Below are 26,452 nucleotides of genomic sequence, written 5' to 3' on the forward strand. Positions count from 1 at the left end.
GATGTTAAGAGGCTGCACGGTGACTTGGATAGGTTAGGTGAGTGGGCAAATGCATGGCAGATGCGGTATAATGTAGATAAATGTGAGGTTATCCACTTTTGTGGTAAAAACAAGGTGGCAGATTATCTGAATGGTGACAGATTAATAAAAGGGGAGGTGCAACGGTACATCAGTTATTGAAAGTTGGCATACTGGTACAGCAGGCTGTGAAGGCGGCAAATGGCATGTTGGCCTTCATAGCAAGAGGATTTGAGTATAGGAGCAAGGAGGTCTTGCTGCAGTTGTACAGGGCCTTGGTGAGGCCACACCTTGAGTATTGTGTACAGTTTTGGTCTCCTAATCTGAGGAAGGACATTCTTGCTACTGAGGGAGTGCAGTGAAGGTTCACCAGACTGATTCCTGGGATGACAGGACTAACATATGAAGAAAGACTGGATCGACTAGGCTTACATTCACTGGAATTTAGAAGAATGAGAGGGGATCTCATAGAAACATAAAATTCTGCTGGGATTGGACAGGTTAGATGCAGGAAGAATGTTCCCAATGTTGGGGAAGTCCAGAACCAGGGGTCACAGTCTAAGGATAAGGGGTAAGCCATTTAGGACCGAGATGAGGAGAAACTTCTTCACTCAGAGTTGTGAGCATGTAGAATTCTCTACTACAGAAAGTTGTTGAGGCCAGTTCGTTAGATATATTCAAAAGGGCCCTTACAGCTAAAGGGATCAAGGGGTATGGAGAGAAAGCAGGAATGGGGTACTGAAGTTGCATGATCAGCCATGATCATATTGAATGGTGGTGCAGGCTCGAAGGGCTGAATGGCCTACTCCTGCACCTATTTTCGATGTTTCTATGATGAGGAAAGAAGGGAGGAGGCTCAAGTGGAGCACAAATGCTGGCATGGACTGGTTGTGCCAAAGGGCCCGTTTCTGTGCGTACACCTTATATAAGCCTATGTACCTTGGGGATGTCAACACTTCTTTTGGCTAGCCTTGCCCCACCTCTCCCCTCAAGTTTAAATCCTGTCCCACCACCCAATTGTTTTAGGTATTCAGAATGGTGAAGAAGACAGCTGAATGAATACAGCTCTGGGTTCTTGCTCCATAAAGAATATTTAAAGCATCACTCAAGTGCTGCACGTGAATCATCTCCAGTGGTGTCCCCAGATAACTGCTCTTGACCTTGCCAAGATGAAACAATTTGAGCCAGGACAAGCAGTCTCAGCCTTCAACGCCACACTGCCTCTACTATTCTGGACAGATCATAGAATTCACAGCCCAACATAGACTAGGAGTTGGTATGGACAGCGACACGGGCAGTTTATAGTCTACAAGTGGGGGGGGGGGGGGGGGGGGGGGAAGAAACAGTACAATTAAATTGATTGGGAAGGGAAAGCAGATGGAAATAGGAAAAAATATAGCCAATTAAATGGGGGAGAAAAAAAAGCAGTGAGCCCAAATTTTGAAGCATTATGCTAAAAGGATTGAGGAGCTGTTGTTCGGGGAACAGGTGAGAGATAAGCGACAACTATCGGGTATGTTGTGGAGCAGTTAAAATTTTAAATAGAAATGAAAATTCTCTTATTAAATTCATGTCTGCTCAATTTGTCAAAACTGACTAAAAGTCACTGTAATGGGGTGGGAGGATAAGAAAAATTCTACATAAATACAGGGTTGAAACTTGTTTCAAACCGAGCAACTTTTGTACAATGAACAGTAATAACTAAAAGCACTACCACCACCTCCTCCGAACTGATTACCAGATTTGAAATATTGGTAGAATGTCAATCACCCGAAGAACCATAGAAACACAATTCTGGCTACCAAACGAATCAATCTCAAGCAATAAAATGGGCAAATGCAGCCTTTCCGAAAGTATAAAATTTGCCATCTATCAGCAAAGCCAAAAATACAAAGATGCAATAGTAACGGTGCTTAAATATTCTCCATAGTATAATCACACAAAAGCCTTGAGGTAGTTGAGAACAAAAACCAGGGGAGTAGATATAGTGGATTACAATAAAACTCTGAGTTGTATTGGGCTCTGTCCCCAGACAGGTTTCTAGTGCAATATTTCCTCCACAAGGAAATATGAGATTGGAATTAATTTCCCTTGGTCTCTATTTGCAGCTTTACAAAATCCACATTCTCTTGGCTTCTTTTCCCCCTTCCCTGCATAATTTACACTTTTTTCTTTTTGTTTGTTACATTCAGACACAAAATAAATGACAAAGCACTCTATATTCAGATCGGAGCCCCACAAAAAGAAACCAAGTGGATCATGGTTCCTACAATTCATTCAGAGACCTTGTTTACCACGGCGGAAAACATTTTCCGAGAGTAATTGATTCATCAATTTCTCCTATTGTGCATACTAATATGTTACAAAAAGCCCTCCTTTTATTATTCGATAATTAATCTAACCAAGCACCCTGAGCAGGCACATCAATTCCAAACCTGAAACATTGCCCAACTTGCTGTTTAACAGTTAGGTCAATGCCTTGATGTACCGTATGCACCAAGCATTTTACTCTTCTTGTACCTTGTCCTCTAAATTGTAGCTAAGTTACAGACCCAAAAAATATTTGTCCCCATTGCCCAAATGTTGAAGTTTTTGTGCCTGTTTTGCACAGGTATAACTTAATTACACGTGCCTGTAACTATTGCGAAGATCTGCTACAAGTAGTTTTGTTTGTGGAAATATCCTTACGTCAGGGGAAGAGTGTTATCTCACTCATTAGTTATTCAATACATACAAAAGACTCAGTTTTAAAACTGAAAAGGTTAGGAATTATCCATTTAAAGATTTCATTACTAAAATACATTTAATGAAATTGCACATTTCACATGAAGGGCTCTTGCAAGGCAAGTAACCAAGACTGCATAAATCCCATCAGGGAGAATTAGAAGCTAATTGGAGAGCCAAAAATGTGACACTGGTACAATTGTCTTCATAAAAATTGTATCAAGATGGGCTCATCACTACCACCGTTCTATTGTTAAAGCACACGAATAATCAGAGGTTGACTTCTTATTGTGCAGAAGATCAGCATACACCTTAATGGGGAAAAGCGGAGCCATTCACATTGTTCCAATGCTATAAATTGGTTTCACTGCTCACACAATACCCATTTCATCATCCCCCAAAATCTTAAGCTTCTAACTTCCTCCTACATTTTCCTTAATCCTCATTTAATGTTTCCCCCCTCTAGCCCCTTTTTTTTCTTACCTCTTCCTTCCCTTTCTTCCCTCTCTTTTAATAGATCTTCCCTTCTTCTCTTTTTGCTTTCTTCCCCTTTTCCCTCTTCCCATTATTGGTTGAGGACTGAAGGTTGAGTAAACATACAACAATTCATGTATTCTTTCTCCATTTATTACCTTACTATATTAACTATTTATTTTAAAATCAGATTGATAAAAAATGCAACAGCAAAAAATACAAATACCGTACTCCATATTAAAGTTACAATAGCTCTTAAGTTATTTGATAATGAGCTACAAGAGTGTCCTATAACTGGGATTTTCACAGGAGTATGATCCCTTTAATTCTCATTACTTGTGTAATTTTTTTGATCAGTTTCTTTTTGGAGGCTGTGAGGGGCGAGACAAACGGTCAATTATAGAATTCCCAACCTTGGAAAAATCCATATTAAAGATTGTATTTTAGCGATTGCCATGTGATCAGATTGACCATGTGGCTGCAATCTCTAGGATACGGCAACCAATTGCAGTGGCTATAGTAAGACCCAAGGGTACTAACCTATGAACATGTTGGTGGGAAATGCTTTACTCTGCTGCTTTATCAGAAGTGATAATCCATTTAATCAGATCCAACACCTCCAGTAAAATAGAGTAAAGAATTTTAACAAACATGTTAAAACATTTATATGCTAGTGCTCCAAGGATCTAACTTTAGGGTCTTAAATTTGATGAGAACCACAGATAAGGACACACAGAACCAAGGAAAACCATAAAACGCAAGATATTCAATAACGGAAAATACCTGAAAATAAAACACTTGAAGAATTTTAAATGATTTTATAAAGAGGCAAAAATGTGTGCCTGTTAATGTACTGCTTTAATTGTCTTTCACTTTTGAACTTCCTGCACCAAAGGAAGATCGGAAATGGAAATCTGCCAATAAGGAGTTGAAGATGTGGAAGCATTAAACAAGTGGTTGGTGGGTTAGGAGAAGCTGTATTCCCAATTAAAGGAGAAGCTCTAACCTAGCAGCATATTTCTGGAATCCTTGTGAAAATCCTAATTCAGGTGCAGGATGGAACAAAGTAGGAGGCTGCATGAATTTTAAGAACAGAAGCCAGAAATGAAAGCAATCGCGATATTGCTGACTTCAGAAGTCTATGACTGGACATTACTTATGGCACATTGCTCCTTTGTAAAAGGTATTGCACAAGATGTCCTTTATCATCAGATTTAAAGACTCCAACCCCAGTATGTATTTGCAATTTCAAGATCACACAAGAATAAGGGATCTGGACTCAATATTGTGTGAAGCATCCTCTGGACAAAAACCATAACTGGTTTCTATCTGCCCAGTTCTTCCCCAGCTGGTTAATCCACAGACTAGAACATTTTCATTTATGCTGAACTGAACACTTTGAATATTCCTCTACCTTCTTTTCAAACCGTAGGAAGTACTGTACAGTGTGACCACCTTAAATCTAATGGTACTAAATCATACTTGGGCATTTAAAGTGTTCAACTGATTTTTTTCTTCAGCTCACCCGCCTAGCAGTTAAGCCACATTCTCTAAAAAAAAGAACAAAAAATCATTCTTGGGATGTGGGCATCACTGGCAAGGCCAGCATTTATTGCCCATCGTTAGTTGCCCTTGAAAAGGTGGTGGTGAATCTTGAACTGCTGCCCTCTGCTGCAATCTGTGTGGTGAATGAAGCTCCTCCCACATTACTATTAGGGAGGGAGTTCCAGGAATTTGACCCAGTGATGAAGGGCCAGCAATATATATTCAAGTCAGGATGGTGTGTGACTGAGAGGAGCTTGGAGGTGATGGTGTTCCCAAATGGCTGTTGCACGTCGTTCTAGGTGGTAGAGATTGCGAGTTTGGGAGGTGCTAAAGTTGTTGCAGAACATTTTGTAGATAGTACACACTGCAGCCACGGTGCGCTGGTGGTGGGAGAGAGCGGGTGTTTGAGGCAGAGCGATCAAGCAGACTGCTTTGTGCTAGATGCTGTTGAGGTTCTGGAGTGTTGTTGCAGCTGCACTCATCCAGGTAAGTGTAGAGTATTCCATCACACTCCTGACTTGTGCCTTGCCAGTGGTGGAGCGGCTTTGGGTAGAGCAGGCAAGCCACTCACTGCACAATACCCAGCCTCTGACCTGCTTTTAAAGACACATTATTTATATGAGTTTTCCAGTTGAGTTTCTGGTCAATGGTGACCCTCAAGAAATTGATGGTGGAGAATTTGACGATGGCATTGAAGGTAGACTCGCTTGTTGGCAATGATCATTGCCTAGTACTTGTGTGATGTAAATATTACTGGCCACTTATCAGTCCAAGCCTGGATATTGTCCTCTTCTTGCTGCATGTAGGCACAAACTGCTTCATTATCTGATTAATTGCGAACGGAACTGAACACTGTGCAATCATCAGCAATTGGCCCCACTTCTGACCTTATAATGGAGGGAAGGTCACTGATGAAGTAGCTGAAGATAGCTGGGTCTAGGACACTGCTCTGAGGAACTCCTGCAGCGATGTCCTGGGGCTGAGATGATTGGCCTCCACAACCACAACCATCTTTTTTTGTGTGAGTTATGACTCCAGCCAGTAGTGTTTTCCCTGATTCCCATTAACTTCAGTTTTACTAGGCTCCTTGCTGCCACAATGTTGCACTCTTTCCTCATCTCTGGAATTCAGCACTTTTGTCCAGGGTTGTAATATGTTCCAGAGCCAAGTGGTCCTAGAGATACCCAAACTGAGCATCGGTGAGCAAGTTATTGATGAGTAAGTACCTTGATAGCACTGTCAACAACACCTTCCATCACTTTGCTGATGATTGAGAGTAGACTGATGAGGCAGTAATTGGCCAGATTGGATTTGTCCTGTTTTTTGTGGATATACATACCTGGGCAATGCCAATGTGGGTATCTGTATTGGAACAGCTTGGCTAGAGACGCGGCTAGTTCTGGAGCACAGGTCTTCAGTACTACAGCTGGAATGGTGTTGGGACCCATAGTCTTTGCTGTGTCCAGTGCACTCAGCCACTTCTTGATAGAATGTGGAGTGAGTCAAATTGGCTGAAGACTGGCATCTGATTTAAAATTTTTATTTATTCATTCACCCAGCTCACTACAACTTCCGTCGACCCCTTCATTGCCTCTAAATTGTAAAAGTGCCTATCCAACATCCAGTTCTGGATGAGCAGAAATTTTCTCCAATTGAATATTGGGAAAATCGAAGCCATTGTTTTCAGTCCCCGCCACAAACTCCGTTCCCTAGCCACTGACTCCATCCCTCTCCCTAACTTCTGTATGAGGCTGAAACAGACTGTTCGCAACCTCGGTGTCATATTTGACCCTGAAATGAGCTTCCGACCACATATCTGCAGCATAACTAAGACCGCCTATTTCCACCTCTAACATCGCCCGTCTCCACCCCTGCCTCAGCTCATTTGCTGCTGAAGCCCTCATCCATGCCTTTGTTACCTCTAGACTTGACTATTCCAACACACTCCTGGCTCGCCTCCCACATTCTACCCTATGTAAATTAGAGGTGATCCAAAACTCGGCTGCCCGTGTGCTAACTCGCACCAAGTCCCGCTCACCTATCACCCCTGTGCTCGCTGACCTACATTGGCTTCCGGTTAAGCAATGCCTCGATTTCAAAGTTCTCATCGTTACTTTCAAATCCCTTCATGGCCTCGCCTCTCCCTATCTCTGTAATCCCCTCCCGAATTCAAATTCACAAACAGAAATCGTGGAATTTGAACTGTCTGTATTATTAGTCCACGCCTCTGGATTACTAGTCCAATAATATAACCAACTGCTCCATTCAAACAGATTTGTACACGAGAGGAAACATCTCAGGATTTATAATTTGAGATTTACCAAAACGTTCTATTTCCAAACGTTTAGCAGCAAAAGACATGAATGCCTTCCATTCGTAATAAATTTTTAGAAGCGTAGCCTGTAAAAGCAGTGTTGAAACAGAGGTAAACCTTGGGTAAATAACATGTACTAAACAGTCTCGCTGTTTGATGTGTGTGCAAGAATATACTGCACAAAAATCAGAAGTGCATCTCAAGTGCGCCTTAAATGGACACAAGGACTAGACAAACTTTCCAGATATTAAATCTTCAGAGATTCCCCGTTTACATTTTCTTCCTGCAACTTCCAGCTCCAGGACCGAGTTTTCTTGTTCAACAGAACCTGAGTTTTTCCCAAGGTACTCTCTCTATCCATTGAACAGGATGGGTATTGCATTGCTAAAGGTTCTGTACACCTTCAGCTTTGCTTTCCACTGAAGGTCAGGGGGAACAGTGCTCTTGTTTCTCTTTGTTATTCTCACTCAATTCTCCTGTTTGGTCAGGACGTGCTATATTGTTATTTTTACACCCAATTGCGATGGGTACAGTATTAAAGACAAAAAGATTTTCATTATTAAACCTGAATACTGACAAATTTAAAAGATTGCATCAGCAATAGCATAAAACAGAAGAGATATTCTCCCCTCCATTCCACTTTTGATTAAGATAATTTCACACACTTCTGCAGAAAAAAAATTGTACCATCATTTGGGACATACAATAATTTTTAAACTTAATATAAATTGCATTTATAGCCATATTATTGAAGGGTGATTTGTGCACTGTGAGGCATCTAATCTATTTAACGGACAGTAATCAAAAACACTCAATTCAGATGCAAAAAGGCTTCAAGCTGTACAGTGAAAGAAATGCAGAGTCTGCCACTCATCACTTGCACAGGCTACATAAACACTTCTGTCACAATGACTAATAGAATAATTTGGCCTGATGTGCTGCATAACATTTTGCAAGAATAATTTGTGAATTCATATTATTCACAAAGCAGTCATCGAATTGGCAGCTGTGTATATATCCATCTTTAAACAGAGTTTACAGCTTCAAACCATTGCACAACACTTTGCCGGAGAGTGGGAGTCTGGAGAGTGGCACATTCTGATCTTGTCTCTGGCCGTCAGCACGGGCGAGGAAGAGGCGAGTGGATAGCAATGGGACAGAATCCCTCCCTCTTGTTCTCTCGCTTGGAGAGACAGGACAACTGTAGCAGCCTCCCCCATGTCCTGGGTTGAGACCCAACACAGACCAGTGATCAGAGCTGGGGCCTCAGTTATCAGATCAGAGCTTTTACTCACTTAGCAGAGTTGTTTTTAAAAAGTATATAACTACCTTAAATTAGATGAGAAGGAAATTAACAAAATGTCAGAAGAAAATGAACTGATTCAGGAGATTCCATAAACCTCAGAGTTCACATTATTTAAAGCCAAATTCATCAGCAGGCAGCAATTCAGCAGCTCAGTTTTATCTATTTGGATTGATTTTGTTATAAAAAATTAATTTAAGATTCAGTAACTATGGTAATTAATTTGAGTTTACTGCAATACCCCACTTAAAAGCAAACTCTTTACAAAAGTTAAAAATCTTTCAGGAAAGTTTTTTTTGGGATGGGGATACGAATTAAAGGGTAAAAAAACACCAAACTATCAAATTTCAGAGAAACTAAGAAAATAAAAGTAATCATAATTCCTTGGAAAGAGATCAGACTCCTATTGCCAGGATAAAGGCAACACATGGAACTTGGAACAAAAAACTCTATTCCCAGAAAAGATTTACAGGCAGAAGCACAAAGCCCCAGCATTCATTTTCAATGGCACCCTTAACATAATAAAAATATACAAAGATGCTTTGAGAGCAAACACTGATCGGCAATAGTAGAATTGGGAGAGATGACATGTCATGATTGAGGGGACCGTTAAGTGCAGGAGAGAAGTGGCAAGGTGAAGAAGAGGTTTAGGGAGGAAGTTCCACCAGTAGGGCTGAATTGACTGAAGGATGTCAGTGATGGAGGAGCAGTGGGAGTGACGGGCACAGCCCCGAAGGCTGGAGGGAGTTGTACAGATAGGAGTAAGGCACATGGCATTTGTAAATAAAGACAATGCTTTTGATGCAATGGATGGCAGGGAGCTAGTGGAGCTGATGAGAACAGTGCTAATGGGTGAACAGGACTTGGTGTGGGACAGAATGCAGGCAGCTGGGGAGGAGGATGGAGTCAGGGGGAACGTTGTTGAGCAGTCAGGTTGAAGTCACCCTAAGTATGTGTCCTAGGGTGAATCTGAAGAGGGGAAAATGCAAAACCGCTCAACATGGTCAAGCTAGATCTGACCATAGATAAGTAGCCAGCTGTTTTCAGACTGGAGAGTGCGGAGGTGAGGACTATACCCAAGCAAAGAGCGGGAGAAGATAGTGAGTGGCTTGGAGAGATGGGAGCATTCAAGACAGAACCACAGGAGCTGTTGAGTCGCAGCATTGTGGTGGGTCGAGGATCAGAGATAAGAAAACACGGGTCGATTATTTTGCCGTTCTCGATAAAGGGGCTGGCACAGAGAGGTCATTTCCCGTGACCATATGCAAAAGCAGCTAAAATGCCTGCTCTATTCAACAGTACAAGAACAGAGTAGGACCAGTAAGTATATACATCTCTCTTTGTAATATTCAGGTAACTAATCCTTTGCTAACTTTTAGAATAAATTGACTTAGTAAGATTGTTAACAGGTACACTTGCTAATTATGAAAATTTACTAATATAGTTTGAGACATAAATATATACTTGATTTTTATATTTTTGATTAGGTGAAACAGTTCAGTCCCTGACGTTCCTTATTGTGACGAAAACAGTGTTCTAAAGTTTCGCATAAATTACCCAGTAGCTAAACTGTTTAATTACCTTGATTGGCCTGATGTGGAGGAGGAGGAGGAGAATGATGATAGTGCTTCTGGGGGGTTCCCTTCTGTGCACTGAACAGGATACACTTCTGTTAAACTGCTCAAATTGGAAGATGCTGTACAAGAACAGATATAAATAAATTATCCTGTGCAGTACTTAACATGCAGTATTGTGAAGGAGGTTAATATGGTGTTATTAAAATAGCTTCTGTTCTTCACATTAGTCATGGATAAGGGCATCCGGATGGTTAAATGATTAGTGTCAGCCATGGCTCAGTGGTAGCACACTCGCCTCAGAGTCAGAAGGTAGTGGGTCCCACTCGAAACTTGAGCACATAATCCAGGCTGACACTTCAGTGCAGTACTGAGGGAGTGTGCTGCACTGTCGGAGATGCAGTCTTATGGATGAGACGTTAAACCGTAGCTCTCCCCCTCTCAGGTGGACATAAAAGATTCCCATGGCACTATTTGAAAAATAGTTGGGGAATTCTTCTGGTGTCTTGGTCAATATTTATCCCTCAACCAATACCTTAAAACAGATTATCTGGTCATTATCACATTGCTGTGCGCAAGTTGGCTGCCACGTTTCCTACATTACAACAGTGACTACACTTCAAAAGTACTTCATTGGTTGAAAACAACTTTGGGACATTCTGAAGTTGCGAAATGTGGAATATTTCTTTCTCTTTCTTTAAAATAGGCTCTAATTATAATGGACCCTTGTGAAAGAGGATGCAGTTAATAGATTCTGTATTAGGGTCAATACTAGCGAGGAAACATATTTTAGTGTAAAGCTATTGCTAGCCAGTTAATAAGAACAAAGGAAATAGGAGCAGGAGTAGGCCATACAGCCCCTCGAGCCTGCTTTGCCATTTAATACGATCATGGCTGATCCGATCATGGACTCAGCTCCACTTCCCTGCCCGCTCCCCATAACCCCTTATCGTTTAAGAAACTGTCTATTTCTGTCTTAAATTTATTTAATGACCCAGCTTCCACAGCTCTCTGAGGCAGCAAATTCCACAGATTTACAACCCTCAGAGAAGAAATTTCTCATCTGTTTTAAATGGGCGGCCCCTTATTCTAAGATCATGCCCTCTAGTTTTAGTCTCCCCCATCAGTGGAAACATTCTCTCTGCATCCACCTTGTCAAGCCTCCTCACAATCTTATACGTTTCGATAAGATCACCTCTCATTCTTCTGAATTCCAATGAGTAGAGGCCCAACCTACTCAACCTTTCCTCATAAGTCAACCCCCTCATCCCAGGAATCAACCTAGTGAACCTTTTCTGAACTGCCTCCAAAGCAAATATATCTTTTCGTAAGTATGGAAACCAAAACTGCACGCAGTATTCCAGGTAATTCCAGTTAATAGTGTAAACTTCATTACAAATCAGCACACTAATTTTCTGAAAATATGTATTTTAAATATAATTACTGCAATTATGAGCATTTGATGGGATTGGACAGCGCCGATGTAGGTGTGTACTCTCCATCTTTTAATCAAAGAGTTACCAAACGCAGCCACGCAGTCAAGAGGAAACACTGTGCAGATGTCACTTATTCCCCACAGGAAGCAAGCGAGGGGGCGGGGGAAATAAATGGACCCAATGGCCTGCCTTAAAGCAACACTGTCAAAGCATACTCTCTGGCAACAAGACAAAATACATTTGACAATTGGTTTTCTTGAACTCATAATCCATTGGCACATGTAATTCTTACTGAATCAGAAAAGGAGATTAAAAAAAAAACAATGAACAAAAAAGGTTAAAAGCTGGAAGTGTTATTGGAGTTACTTCTGCAGGGATTTGTAATCTCTGCAGAGAATACTGCTCTACCAAATTCATCTTTCGAGTCACATCATCACCATGTGAACCGGCAAAGAGTTTTCCAAAGTACCCTTAAACTGAAAAGAAGACTGCCACCAGTAAAAGCACAACACGGTCGGTCGTGCAGTTAGGATATTCGTGGACAAGGAGATTAAAGCTTGCAGAATGTTTATTCAGCTATTGCTTTAACTACTTTTGTAAGCATTGCATAACTTCTGGTCAGTACTAGGCATTTTCTTTTGACTCCGATAAGGACGAGTTCCATAGATGTCTCCCAGCATCCATCACATTGGTACTCCAGAAGAGTCAGTTCTTGCTATTGGGAGACTTTCATGGTGAAGTAAGAGCCCCAACAGATCAAACTTGGCCAAGGCCATTGTAGCCTATGGCCACGGACAACTAGATGACAATGGTGAGGGATTTGGTGACATCTGTGCTGCCCACGGCCTCAAGTAATGGGGTACCGTCTTTTCCAGAAAAGACATCCACAGATACACACGATACAGCAAGAACGGAACTAACTAAACAGAAAATAACCTAATTATTACAAATACATGTTGGCGTGTAGCTGATAATGTCCAGATCTTTGTAAGCACCAAGTGTAGCAACTTGGACCTTTGTCCTCTTGTGGCTTATGTAGCTCAAATTAAGGGGGAAAACAATTCTGATCACCCCAGAGGCTCAGCCATTAAACATTTTGGTATCAAGAAGCTTAAGTCTACCATCAGTAAAATGTAATTTCAAAGCTGAACTGTCCAATTGCTTCTGGTGCTGGCAGAGCCCACAGTTGATGTGGAAACAGACTCGGCCGGGAAGATAGACGCACTAGGTGATCCAAATGGATCAGTGATGAGGCGCATGACCTGGTTGAGCGCTGTAGCAAGGCAAAACTCAACCAGCTACCATAGCTCAAGGAGCTAAGCCAACAGAAAGGAAAGAGGCATACCTGACACGACTTGAAGAGGAGAAACAACAGCACAAGCACAGCGCCAACCAAACATCATATGCAATAATGAAGAGACTGCAGAAAAGACACCGTGCCATCAAGTGGCCCCATAGCAGCTGCCAATGGAGCCCTGTTAACCAATTGCATTGACCAACTAGAGCAGGGGTGGGCAATTATTTGGGCTGGAGGGCCACTTAACACGTTTTAGTGGGCTGTTGAGGGCTGCCCACCAATGTTTCCCCAAGGCGCATGGCCGCGCAACAATCGCGCGGTCCTGCGCAGGCCACGCCTCAGCTCCTGCCGCTGGAAGAGATACCGCGCATGAGCGGCTGCTAGTGGCTGGGCCGCGCAGCAATTTTAAAGGGATCAAAATTAGAGGGAACATTGCATAAGCATAAACATCGCATAAACATAAATTCAGATAGTAGTCAGATGCTATCTTACATACACAACATGTTTTGGATACTGCTTAGAAATGAATCAAAGATAAAAGTTGAAAATGTGGTGGTATCTTCTGGTCTCTGTAAAGCAGTGCTGTGAAATAGAACTGTTCCCGCTTTAGAGTCTGTGTCAACATCAATTCCCCAGCTCAGTCATCCTTATGTCCATCTGCAAAGATTACTAATGCTGTGCCAATTGGTGTCAGATGAAAACTCGCCTGCCATCGTACTCCGGACACCGGAAGAGGACAGACGCAGCACTTTCTTTAGTAAAGGAGTTGTGAAGGTGCGCAGCCATGACTCCACACTAAAATGGATAGGCCATATTTGGGTACGCAGTACATTCTGGGAACAGGTGTGCACCATCGGGAGCCAAATCAAGGAACGGATCCTTTTAAGATCAGGCCAGGGAGAATCGTTTTTGCGAATTATTAATTTGAATGAAGTATTACTATGGTTTTTCCTTGGCTGCCATTCAGGTCTCGGCTCATGTTCTATTTCTGTTCCAACCAGTGGGCCTGATAGAATGACCTGGCGGGCCATATTTTTCCCACCACTGAACTAGAGCCATGGTGGGAATATAGTCATGAGCAGCTTAGATCCATACCCAGAGCTCCACCTTCAGGAGCTCATCGATAGAGCCAAAAATGCAAGAATTGCCTCATCAATATCTAGCAAGCCCCCACCTACCTTTGAGGCGATTAAAGAAGCCTTAGCTAAACTGAAGAATGGAAATGCACCCATCATACGTGACATCTGGGGACAAAATTGCCCCTTCCCTTAAGGCCTGTTACTGCCGGAAATCGGTGGTCATGATTTTTCGTGTAATGGCCGCCATTTTGAAAATTCCAACCCTGCGATACCCCGACAGCGACCCGCACCCCCCACTAACACTCTGCTGCTCCGATCCGTCCTAAGTGCGTCATCAGATGTTCCACCCCCCCAATGGTGAAATTCCGTCGAACAAATCTTGCTCCCGCCGCTCGGTGCCAATGGCACCTTTTTCTGCCGGTGCACTCAGCTTGGAGTCCTTCTAAAATGGCGGTGCGGCTCCCATTAAAGACCTACTGCCACTATGTTTTTTTTGTTGTTGGCTGATTACCATGTCGGGCCAACAATTATGCCCCCGGGTTTGGCCGGGCCACTAATAGGCTGTCTGGCACCCACTCTTGGGTTCCAGGCTGCTGGCTCGGCCGAAACCCATTCTGGTGGCCCAGTGGGCCAAACTTAAAGAATCACACAGGCTCTCCCCTTTAAGTGAAGGGGACCAGTCTTGGTGACCCGGCACCATAATATCTGATGACTAACAGCAGCTATGCTGGTGACCGACAGCGGTGGCCACTACACCCACCCCCAATATCTGCCCCTCTAGACTGCGAACTTCCGCTTACCGCCACACACTGCCCCCATTATGACCGACTTCCGGTCTGCTGGGAAAAAAAAGCGCGGAATTTCGCTCAAGATGCCACTGCATCCACCGCACCGGTAAAAACAACCGAAACAGGGAAGGTGTGCCCCGTTTCCAGCGGTGGGCGATAGCGGCCCCCAGAACTCCTGCGAAACTTTGATGTAGGCGCTATCAAATTGCCTGCACCAGCTTTTTACACAAGCATAGATTAATGAAACTATTCCCCAGCAGTGGTGCCAAGGCATCCTTGTGTATTTTTACAAAGGTAAGGGATCCAAAACAGACTGCAGCAACTACAGGGGTATATCCGACTGTCAATAATGCTTGGGTGTTATTGCTCACAGCAAAAACCCTCAAACAGCACACGAAACAGGCTGGCTTCACTGGTGTGATTTCCTCCATTGGGAACAGTTTTACGGACTGTTGTAGGTGCATTGTATTTTGGAGTTCTGCGATTAATTCTGCCCCATATACGGAGATTGAATATAAGTCGCAATCTCAAAGTACGGCTCTACAATGCATTATTAATATCCATATTTAAATATGGCTTAAACGTGGGTACACAAAGTAATGAACAGGCGAATCAAAGATTCAATTCTAGATCACTTAAGCCTCAGAGCAAAATCTGAAATGAGACTGTACATAACCTGACTAAACAACCACTGCTGTCCTGGTTGGTTGATTGATACCCATTCCTCTCGTACAGACACCTCTTTAGCCACTCTAAGTCTGACCCTGCCAGAGCATTCACCACCAAACCATCAACATCATGGAAGATGCCAGGAGGCAGACCCAAAATAAGATGGGATTAAAATGCTCCTTAACAGAATGGGCCTTACCGCCGATGAGGCACAGGTGAGCGCCCCGAACCGTGATGGTTGGATGAAGCTGGCAGCAGCAATGTCTGTTTATGGATAAGAACATAACATAAGAATTAGGAGTAGGCCATTCGACATCTCGAGCCTGCTCCGCCATTCGATGAGATTATGGCTGATCTACCTCAACTCCACTTTCCTGCACTATCCCCATATCTCTTGATTCCCTTAAGATCCAAAAATGTATCTATCTCGGTCTTGAATATACTCAGACTGAGCCTCCACAGCCCTCTGGTGTAGAGAATTCTAGAGATTCTGGAATGAAGTAGTTTCTCCTCATCTCAGTTCTAAATGGCCGACCCCTTATTCTGAGACTGTGACCCCTGGTTCTAGACTCCTCAGCCAGAGGAAACATCCTCTCTGCATCTATCCTGTCAAACCCAGTGTTGTATGTTTCAATGAGATCACCTCTCATTCTTCTAAACTCTAGAGAATATAGGCCTAGTCTACTCAATCTCTCCTCATAGGACAATCCCCCCATCCCAGGAATCAGTCTGCTGAACCTTTGTTACACTCCCTCAATGGCAAGTATATCCTTCCTTAGGTAAGGAGACAAAAACTGCACAATACTCCAGGTGCGGTCTCACCAGGGCCCTACATAATTGCAGTAAGATGTCTTTACTTTATACTCAAATCCTTGTAATAAGGAAAGGATTAGCTAACTAAAGAAATAAGGGATGGTATCAAATTGAAAACAAGGGCCTACAAAGTGGTCAAGACTAGTGGGAGGCCAGAGGATTGGGAAACTCTTAAAAGCCAACAAAGAACGACTAAAATAAATAGCAAAGAGAGGGAAAATAGATAATGAAAGCAAACTGGCACAAAATATAAAAACTGACAGCAAGAGTTTCTGTAGGTACATAAAAAGGAAAAGAGTAGCGAAAGTAAATGTTAGTCCTCGAGAGGATGAGACTGGGGAATTAATAATGGGGAACAGGGAAATGGCAGAGACTTTGAACAAATATTTTGTATCGGTCGTCACGGTAAAAGACACTAAAAACATCCAAATAGTGGATAATCAAGGGGAGAGAGGAACTTAACACAATCACTAAAGACGTAATACGAGGTAAAATAATGGGACTAAAGGCAGACAAGTCCCCTGGACCTGATGGATTGCATCCTAGGGTCTTAAAAGAAGTGGCTGCAGAGATAGTGGATGTATTGGTTGCGATCTATCAAAATTCCCCGGATGCTGGGGAGAACCCAGCGGATTGGAAAACCGCAATTGTAATACCCCTATTTAAAAAAGGAGGCAGACAGAAAGCAGGAAACTATAAACCAGTTAGCCTAACATCTGACATTGTGAAAATGCTGGAGTCCATGATCAAGGAAGCAGTAGCAGGACATTTGGAAAAGCAGGATTCAATCAAGCAGAGTCAGCATGGTTTTATGAAAGGGAAATCATGACAAATTTGCTGGAGTTGTTTGAGGATGTAATGAGCAAGGTGGATAAGGGAGAACCAGTGGATGTGGTGTATTTGAATTTCCAGAAGACATTCAATAAGGTGCCACATAAAAGGTTACTGCACAAGATAAAAGTTCACGGGGTTGGGGGTAATCATCATCATCATCGGCAGTCCCTCGGAATCGAGGAAGACTTGCTTCCACTTTAAAAGTGAGTTCTCAGGTGGCTGTACAGTCCAATTCTGGAATTACAGTCTCTGTAACAGGTGGGACAGACAGTGGTTGAAGGAAAGGGTGGGTGGGGAGCCTGGTTTGCCGCACTCTCCTTCCGCTGTTTGCGCTTGGTTTCTGCATGCTCTCGGCGACGAGACTCGAGGCGCTCAACATCCTCCCGGATGCCCTTCTTCCACTTTGGGCGGTCTATTAGCATGGATAGAGGATTGGCTAACTAACAGAAAACAGATAGTCGGGAAAAATGGGGCATTTTCCAGTTGGCAAACAGTAAATAGTGGGGTGGCTCAGGGATACCGCGGTGCTGGGGCCTCAACTATGTACAATCTATATTAATGACTTAGATGAAGGGACCGAGTGTAAGGTAGCCAAGTTTGCCGATGATACAAAGATGGGTGGGAGAGCAAATTGTGAGGACACAAGAAATCAGCAAAGGGATATAGACAGGCTAAGTGAGTGGGCAAGAATTTGGCAGATGGAGTATAATGTGAGAAAATGTGAGGTTATCCACTTTGGCAGAAATAATAGAAAGCAAATTATAATTTATATGGAGAAAAATTGCAAAATGCTGCATTACGGAGAGACCCGCGGGGGGGGGGGGGGGTCCTTGTGCATGAAACACAAAAAGTTAGTTTGCAGGTATAGCAAATAATCAGGAAGACAAATGCAATGTTGGCTTTTATTGCAAGGGGGATGGAGTATAAAAGCAGAGAAGTCCTGCTACAACTGTAGAGGGTAATGGTGAGGCCACACCTACAGTACTGCGTACAGTTTTGGTCTCCGTATTTAAGGAAGGCTATACTTGCATTGGAGGCTATTCAGAAAAGGTTCACTAGGTTGATTCCGGAGTTGAGGGGGTTGACCTATGAAGATAGGTTGAGTAGGTTGGGCCTCTCCTCATTGTCGCTCAGAAGAATGAGAGGTGATCTTATCGAAACGTCTAAGATAATGAGGGGGTTCAACAAGGTGGATACAGAGAGGATATTTCCACTCATAGGGGAAACTAAAACTAGGAGCCATAGTCTCAGAATAAGGGGCCGCCCATTTAAAACTGAGATGAGGAGGAATTTCTTCTCTGAGGGATGTAAATCTGTGGAATTCGCTACCCGAGAGAGCTGTGGAAATTGGGTCATTGAATATATTTAAGACAGAGATAGACAGATTTTTGAGCGATGAGGGAATAAAGAATTATGGAGAGCGGGCAGGGAAGTGGAGCTGAGTCCATGATCGGATCAGCCATGATCTTATTAAATGGCAGAGCAGGCTCGAGGGACCATACGGCCTACTCCTGCTCCTAGTTCTTATAGGTCAACATACCATTTGGCTAATTAAAGAAATAAAGGATGGTATCCAATTAAAACAAGGGCATACAAAGTAGCCAAAACTACTGGGAGGACAGAAGATTGGGAAGCTTTTAAAAGCCAGCAAGGAATGACACAAAAAATTATTACGAAAGGGAAGATAGACTATGAAAGTAAGCTAGCACGAAATATAAAAACAGATAGCAAGTTTCTACAGGTATACAAAAAGGAAAAGAGTGGCTAGAGTAAATGTCGGTCCCTTAGAGGACAAAACTAGGGAAATGGTGATGGGGAACATGGAGATGGCAGAAGCTCTGAACAAATATTTTGTAACAGTCTTTATGGTAGAGGATACTAACAAGATCCCAACAGTGGATAGTCAAGGGGCTATAGGGGAGGAGGAACTTAACACAATCACAATCACTAAGGAGGTGGTACTCAGTAAGATAATGGGACTAAAGGCAGATAAATCCCCTGGATCTGATGGCTTGCATCCTAGGGTCTTAAGAGAAGCAGCGACAGGGATTGTGGATGCATTGGTTGTAATTTACCAAAATTCCCTGGATTCTGGGGAGGTCCCAGCTGATTGGAAAACTGAAAATGTAACGCCCCTATTTAAAAAAGGAGGCAGACAAAAAGCAGGAAACTGTAGACCAGTTAGCCTAACATCTATGGTTGGGAAAATATTGGAGTCCATTATTAAAGAAGCAGTAGCAGGATATTTGGAAAAGCATAATTCAGTCAGGCAGAGTCAGCATGGATTTATGAAGAGGAAGTCACAAATTTGCTGGAATTCTTTGAGGTTGTATCGAACAAGGTGGATAAAGGGGAACTAGAGGATGTGGTGTATTTGGACTTCCAGGACGCATTTGACAGGGTGCCACATAAAAGGTTACTGCAGAAGATAAAAGTTCACAGGGTTGCTAACAAACAGAAAACAGTCGGGATAAATGGTTCATTCTCGGGTTGGCAATCAGTAACTAATGGGGTGACGCAGGGATCAGTGCTGGGACCCCAACTATTTACAATCTATATTAACGACTTGGATGAAGGGACAGAGTGTAAGGTAGCCAAGTTTGTTGACGATACAAAGATGGGAGGAAAAGCAATGTGTGAGGAGGACACAAAAAACTTGCAAAAGGACAGACAGGCTAAGTGAGTGGGCAAAAATTTGGCAGATGGAGTATAATGTTGGAAAGTGTGAGGTTATGCACTTTGGCAGAAACAAAAAAAATCGAAGAGCAAGTTATTATTTAAATGGAGAAAAATTGCATAGTGCTGCAGTTTAGCAGGACCTGGGGGTCCTGGTGCATGAAACACAAAAGGTTAGTATGCAGGTACAGCAAGTGATCAGGAAGGCCAATGGAATCTTGGCCTTTATTGCGAAGGGGATGGAATATAAAAGCAGGGAAGCTTTGGTACAGGGTTTTGGTGAGGTCACACATGGCATACAGTTTTGGTTTCCATATTTAAGAAAAGATATACTTGCTTTGGAGGCAGTTCAGAGAAGGTTCACTAGGTTGATTCTGGAGATGAGGGGCTTGACTTATGAGGAAAGGTTGGGCCTCTACTCATTGGAATTGAGAAGAATGAGAGGTGAGCTTATTGAAACGTGTAAGATTATGAGGGGGCTTGACAAGGTGGATGCAGAGAGGATGTTTCCCCTGATAGGGGAGACTAGAACTAGAGGGCATAATCTTAGAATAAGGGGCCGCCCATTTAAAACTGAGATGAGGAGGAATTTCTTCTGTGAGGGTTGTAAATCTGTGGAATTCGCTGCCTCAGAGAGCTGTGGAAGTTGGATCATTGAATAAATTTAAGACCGAGATAGACAGTTTCTTAACTGATAAAGGAATAAGGGGTTATGGGGAGCGGGGCAGGGAAGTGGACCCGAGTCCAAAATCGGATCAGCCATGATCGTATTAAATGGCGGAGCAGACTCGAGTGGCCGTATGGCCTACTCCTGCTCCTATTTCTTATGTTCTTATTTGTTTTCTTAATTGCTTGCTGTACCTGCATGATAACTTTGTGATTTGAGTACAAGGATACCTGGGTCCCTCTGAACACCAACACTTCTCAATCACTCACCATTTAAAAAATACTCAGCTTTTCTATTTTTCCTACCAAAGTATAACTTTACATTTCTCCACATTATATTCGATTTGCCATGTTCTTGTCCACTCATCTAGCCTGCCTAAATCCCCTTAAAGTCTATTTGCATTCTCCTCACAATTTGCTTTGCCACCCATCTTTGTATCATCAGTAAACTTGGCTACATTACACTCGGTCCCTTCAACCAAGTCATAATATAGATTATAAATAGTTGAGGCCCCAGCACTGATCTCTGTGGCACCCCACTAGTTACTGTTTGCCAACTGGTAAATGACCCATTTATCCCGACTCTCTGTTTTCTGTTAGTTAGCCAATCCTCTATCCATGCTAATATATTACCCCCAACCCCATGAACTTTGATCTGTCAAACATTTTCCCTTTCATAAATCCGTGATGACTGCCCAATCCTTTTTATCCTTTCTAAGTGCCCTGTTACCACATCCTTAATAATAGGTTCTAGCATTTTCCCGACTACTGATGGCAGGCCAACTGGTCTGTAGTTCCCCGTTTTCTCTCTCCCTCCTTTCCTGAATAGCGGGGTTACATTAGCTACCATCCAATCTGCGGGAACCGTTCTAGAATCTATGGAAATGTGGAAGATGACAACCAATGCATCCACTATCTCTATAGCCGCCTTTTTGAAAACCATAGGATTTAGGCCATCAGGTCAGGGGGATTTATCGGCTTTCAGTCCCATTAATTTCTCCAATACCACATTTTTACTAATACCAATTTCTTACAGTTCCTCATTCTCACTAGACCCTTGGTATTCCACTATTTCCAGGAGGTTTTGTGTGTCTTCTTCCATGAAGACAGACACAAAGTATTTGTTTAATTTCTCTGCCATTTCCTTATTCCCCATTATAATTTCTTTTGCCTCAGCCTGTAGGTGACCCACATTTACTTTCGCTAATCTTTTCCTTTTTACATATCTATAGCAGCTTTTACAGACTGTTTTTATATTTCTCGCTTGTTTACGCTCATATTCTATTTTCCCTTTCTTTATCAATTTCTTGGTCCGCCTTTGCTGATCTAAAATCCTCACAGTCCTCAGGGTTACTGCTCTTTTTGGCAACATTACAAGCCTCTTTCTTTGATCTATTACTACCTTTAACTTCTCTTGTTAGCCACGGTTGGATCATTTTTTCTTGTGGGGTGTTTGTGCTTTATAGGAATGTATGTTTGTTGTAAATTATGCATTAATTCTTTAAATGCTAGCCATTGCTTGGCTACAGTCATATCTTTTAGTGTAGTTTCCCAATCTACCTTAGCCAACTCTGCCCTCATACCAAGGTAGTTTGCTTTGTTTTGAGTCCCTAATTTCAGATTTAACTAAATCACTTTCAAACTTAATGTAAAATTCGATCATATTATGGTCACTCTTCCCTAAAGGCTCCTTAATTAACCCTTTCTCATTGCACAATGCTACATCCAAAATAGCCTGTTCTCTAGTTGGTTCCTCAACATACTGATCTAGAAAACATTTCATGAATTTGTCTTCCAGACTATTACTGCAAATTTGGTTTGCCCAGTCTATGGGCCCAGGTTTCCACATGATTTTCGCCTGATTTTTAGGAGCAACTGGTGGAGAACGGACTATCTTAGAAATCGCAATTCTCCACATTTTTTTTTTCTGCAGTTCTAGTCAGGTAGAACAGTTCTACTTTGGAACAGAATTTTTTCAAAAAGGGGGCGTGTCCGGCCACTGACGCCCGATTTCAAAGTTTCCACAGTGAAAACGTACTCCAAACTAAGTTAGAATGGAGCAAGTGAAGATTTTTGTAGAACTGAAAAAACCTGTTCTACACATTAAAAAAATCAGGCGCAGGTTACAAATTAGGTGTCCAGAACGAGGTGGGGGGGGGGGGGGGGGGAAGAAGGGAACTCATTAAATTCTACAATAAATCCTTATTTATACTTCTACAAATAAATCCAACCTGAATAAACATTTATAAGCAAAGAAAAGATTAAATAAACCATCTTCCTACCTGTGTGAAAGCGCTTCAGGCACGGAGAATGCTGCAGTCAGCCTGAGGCGCCCGTTCTTCCTGCGGGGGGGGGGGGGAAGAAAAGAGGAGGAGGTGCCCGTTCTTTCCCGTGCGGCGGGGGGGGGGGGGGGGGGGGGGAGGAGGCGCCCGTTCTTCCCGCAGGGGACGGGGGGGGGGGGGAGAAGACAGTGAGAAGGCTACAAGTGCTGATGGCAATGTGCTTTTATTTAAAAAATGTTCAAAAATTAAACAGCTACAAAGAACTACAAAAATGGCCGAGTGCCAATGTTTTTTTCACTGAGCGCCAACGCGCATGCGCAGCGTTGTCGGCAGGAAAAAAACTAATTTAAATAGTACCCGCCCCTTCCCTCTTACAAAATCGGTGCGAGTCTAGGCTCCGCCCCCCTGGGCGCCGCGCCAGGCAGACAAGGAGCTGCAGAACGCTCCAGAATCAAGAGGTTTTTTTTTAGGCGCCGTTTTAGGCACGAAAAACGGGCGCCCAGCTCGGAGGGGCGCCCGTTTTTTATCGTGTGGAAACTTGGGCCCTATATGTAGATTGAACTCCCCAAAGATTATTGTAATACCTTTGTTACATGTAGCTCTAATTTCCTGATTTATACTGTGCCCTACATTACCACTACTGTTTGGGGGTCTATGAACAACTCCCACCAATGTTTTCTGCCGTTTGCTGTTTTTTTAAGCTCCAGCCAAACTGATTCTACTTGTTGATTTTCCGAGCTAAAATCCTTTCACTCTACTGTCTTTATTCCATCCTTCATTATTAGGGCTACGCCTCCTCCTTTTCATTTTCCTATCTCTTTGAATGTTAAGTATCCTGGAATATTTAGTTCCCAACCTTGGTCACTTTGCAACCACGTCTCCATAATGGCTATTAGATCAAACCTATTAATTTCTATCTCCGCTATTAATCCATCTATTTTGTTGCGTATGCTTGTCGCATTCAGATATAGTGCCTTTATCTTTGGCTTTTTTCTATTTTTCCCTGATGTCACCTTAGTCAGTAATGCCCTATTATCTTTGTTACTCTTTCTGTCCCTTCCTGATAAGCCCCTAGAAGATGACGCATGGTGATTTGGTACTTTGTAATGATGGAGTAACTGAATGTACAAGCCTTACTTAAATACTGCAAAGAAAGGATGGATTTTTAAAAAGATTAAATTATTTTATGTCACTGTCAATTTGTATTACATAAAGCATGCAAAAGCATATATTTATGTTTTGATACACAGGATACTTACGTACATGCATTTAGAACTTCTTGTTTAAAGCAACTCGAAGCAAAAGTATGGAGACTCAAAGATTTGAAGAACAGGGGAAAAAAATACCATACCTCACTCCCACCAAACCCCCACACTCTCTCCTGCAAACAGTGACTCATGACAGGGAGGGGGGAATTCCTTGGGTGCCACTGGTTCTCCTTTACCTGTCCAAGTTTCCATTCGTCACTTAATAGCCTGGACAGTCAGCCTGTGTTTGCAGGCAGTGCAACAAAACAATCTAATCAACTCATGCAAATATCATAAATTTCAACTGGCGGGGTGGAATTAATTTATAACCATCATTTAAATATATATTAAACATTTGTATTATTCCGATATAGTTCCAATTTCATGGGTAAAGAGGCTGGGGCTGTTTGCTGCTGGCAAAGGTATACTATGTTTGACGAGACTGCATAGTTGGGAGTGAGTTACAGCCTGTGCTAAATCAAAGTGTCAAAGCAAAACTTTAACATGTTTATCATCTGAACACAGTGTTGTTATTCTTGGAAAACATTCACTATTTTTAATGATGCATTAAAAAAAATATCTTATTAAATTTGAAGGCATAGAAAGTACACGACTCGAACATTAACTAAGCAGAGGCTAATCACTCCCCAAGACAGGAAGGGTCGCAATAATCAAAGAAAATCACGCGCTGCCTTGTGACTTAATTTAAAGAAAGATTCACACGACTGCTTGGTACCAGCGAACATCACAGTTCTTATGTACTGGAAATCAATAGCCAGCACCTCTGGAGGATACTGGATTCTGTAATGAAGTGGGATTAGTTTTCAAACTTGGGACAAAACCTCTCCCTCAGTCCCAGTGGAGCTTTAAGTAGGAAGACTGCAGTGTAAGTTATACCTCATAAGCAATTAAAAATGAAATCAGTGCAGACTGCTTAAAAAGCATTAACTTCAGTTGCATGCTACATTTTTGTTGAGCAAGAAGGTATTTACCAGGACTGATTCTGCCATTATTGTTTTGTCTTTGAAGAAAATCCTTATAGCAAACAGAACACATGCCATTCGTTCGCGGGTTCCCATAAAATCCACAGCCAGTGGTACACAGCATAGGCACTTGAGTCTGATTGGTTTCTTGAGCCATGTTCCTCCAACAGACCTTGCAAAAGAAAGTTGGAAATTGTTAAGCGTCATGGCCACAAGATATGACAGATACAAAGTCAGAAACTCATTGCTGTTGTAGGTTACACTGACCTCAGGGTAAACAGGCCAGTGGAAAGAAAATTAGAAAAAAAAGCAACTCTCAAATCAGTGTTCGCAGAACATACATCAGCGCTGTACAATTGCAATTTTCTTCTCCTTTCCAAGGCCTCAACTCTTTGCTGGGTTAACGCACCCTCTAATACCTTACACAAGCAGCCATTAGCAGGCAAGGTTCAACAGCAAGTGCCTGTAGGTCATTCAATTCATGGCGAGGGAGGCATTAAAGCCAAGTCTAGTTCTGTGCTTCATCTGTACTTTAGTGTATAAAATTATGAGGGGCCTAAATAGAGTGGATAGGAAGGACCTATTTCCCTTAGCAGAGGTGTCAATAACAGGGGGTGGGGGGGAGGCATAGATTTAAAATAACTGGTAGAAGGATTAGAGGGGAGCTGAGGATACATTTTTTCATCCAGAGGGTGCTGGGGGTCTGGAACTCAGTGCCTGAAAGGGTGGCAGAGGCAGAAACCCTCATTGCATTTAAAAAGTACTTGGATATGCACTTGAAGTGCTGTAACCAACAGGGCTACGGACCAAGAGCTGAAAAGTGGGATAAGGCTGGATGGCTCATTTTGGGCCAGCACATACACGATGGGCCAAATGACCTCATTCTGAGCTGTAAATTTCTATGATTCTATGATTGATACACCCATGGGTAGTTAGTAATGAGGAGCAGGAATACTGATGTTACACACTAGCCCTGGGTCACCAAAGCCAATTGCAAAACTGGCTGAGATGAGCTAGCCCGGTGTTATCCAACACACTCAGCACTAGCCACATTCAACTAAATGGGAATGCAGATGTGGCTAACTGCACTTCTGATTAGTAAAGTGAGTAATACACACTGTCGTGGGCATGTGATCTCAAAATTCAACTGCATGGTGTACATGTGTGTTTTAACCTTTTTGTGCGTTTGTTGGTAAAATGATGAGATGAAAAGTGGTTTGTGTGATTGTTTTATCATAGTTGAATGCTTTACTTCCTCGGTAACTGCATGGTATAGACATTTGTTAATATACACATGAAGTAGATTTAACTGTTGTGCGAGTGTATCGAAGGTTTTTCCTGCTAAAATGACTGCATGTGGCTAAAACAGTATCCCAATAGCCACACCTGTTGCTAGTCAGTGATTTCATGACTGAAAGAAGGGCAGGTATGGCAGCTCAACATTCCTGGTTACAGGGTTTTCAGACAGGATCGAGGGGGATTAAAAAAAAAGGAGGGGATGTCGCAGTATTGATTAAAGAAACAATTACAGCTGTGCGGAGATGTGATATGTTAGAAGGATCATCAAATGAGGCCATATAGGGGGAAACTGAAGAACAAAAAAGGGGCGATCACATTGCTGGGAGTGTACTATAGACCCTCAGTCAGAGGGAGATAGAAGAGCAAATATGTAGGCAAATTTCTAAGAATTGCAAAAACTATAGGGTAGTAATATTAGGGGATTTGAACTA

At 42.5% G+C, this 26,452-nt stretch overlaps 1 protein-coding gene across 5 annotated transcripts in view; it reads right to left on the reverse strand.

Annotated features, from left to right (window-relative positions):
* Positions 1-26,452, reverse strand: part of zfand6 (zinc finger, AN1-type domain 6) — a 79,147-nt gene that overhangs the window by 16,778 nt on the left and 35,917 nt on the right. For 4 of the 5 annotated variants that reach the window (XM_070858699.1, XM_070858695.1, XM_070858697.1 and 1 more), the window contains 3 exons: positions 24,732-24,894; positions 9,960-10,074; positions 3,226-3,321 (listed from right to left, as the gene is read on the reverse strand). In XM_070858699.1, coding sequence (XP_070714800.1) covers positions 3,226-3,321; positions 9,960-10,074; positions 24,732-24,879 — 359 coding nt within the window. In that variant the 5' untranslated portion in view covers positions 24,880-24,894. The remainder of the gene's footprint in view (positions 1-3,225; positions 3,322-9,959; positions 10,075-24,731; positions 24,895-26,452) is intronic. The other variant, XM_070858698.1, reaches the window with a different exon arrangement.

This window comes from Pristiophorus japonicus, chromosome 17 (assembly GCF_044704955.1).
Source record: "Pristiophorus japonicus isolate sPriJap1 chromosome 17, sPriJap1.hap1, whole genome shotgun sequence".
Taxonomy (NCBI): Eukaryota; Metazoa; Chordata; class Chondrichthyes; family Pristiophoridae; genus Pristiophorus; species Pristiophorus japonicus.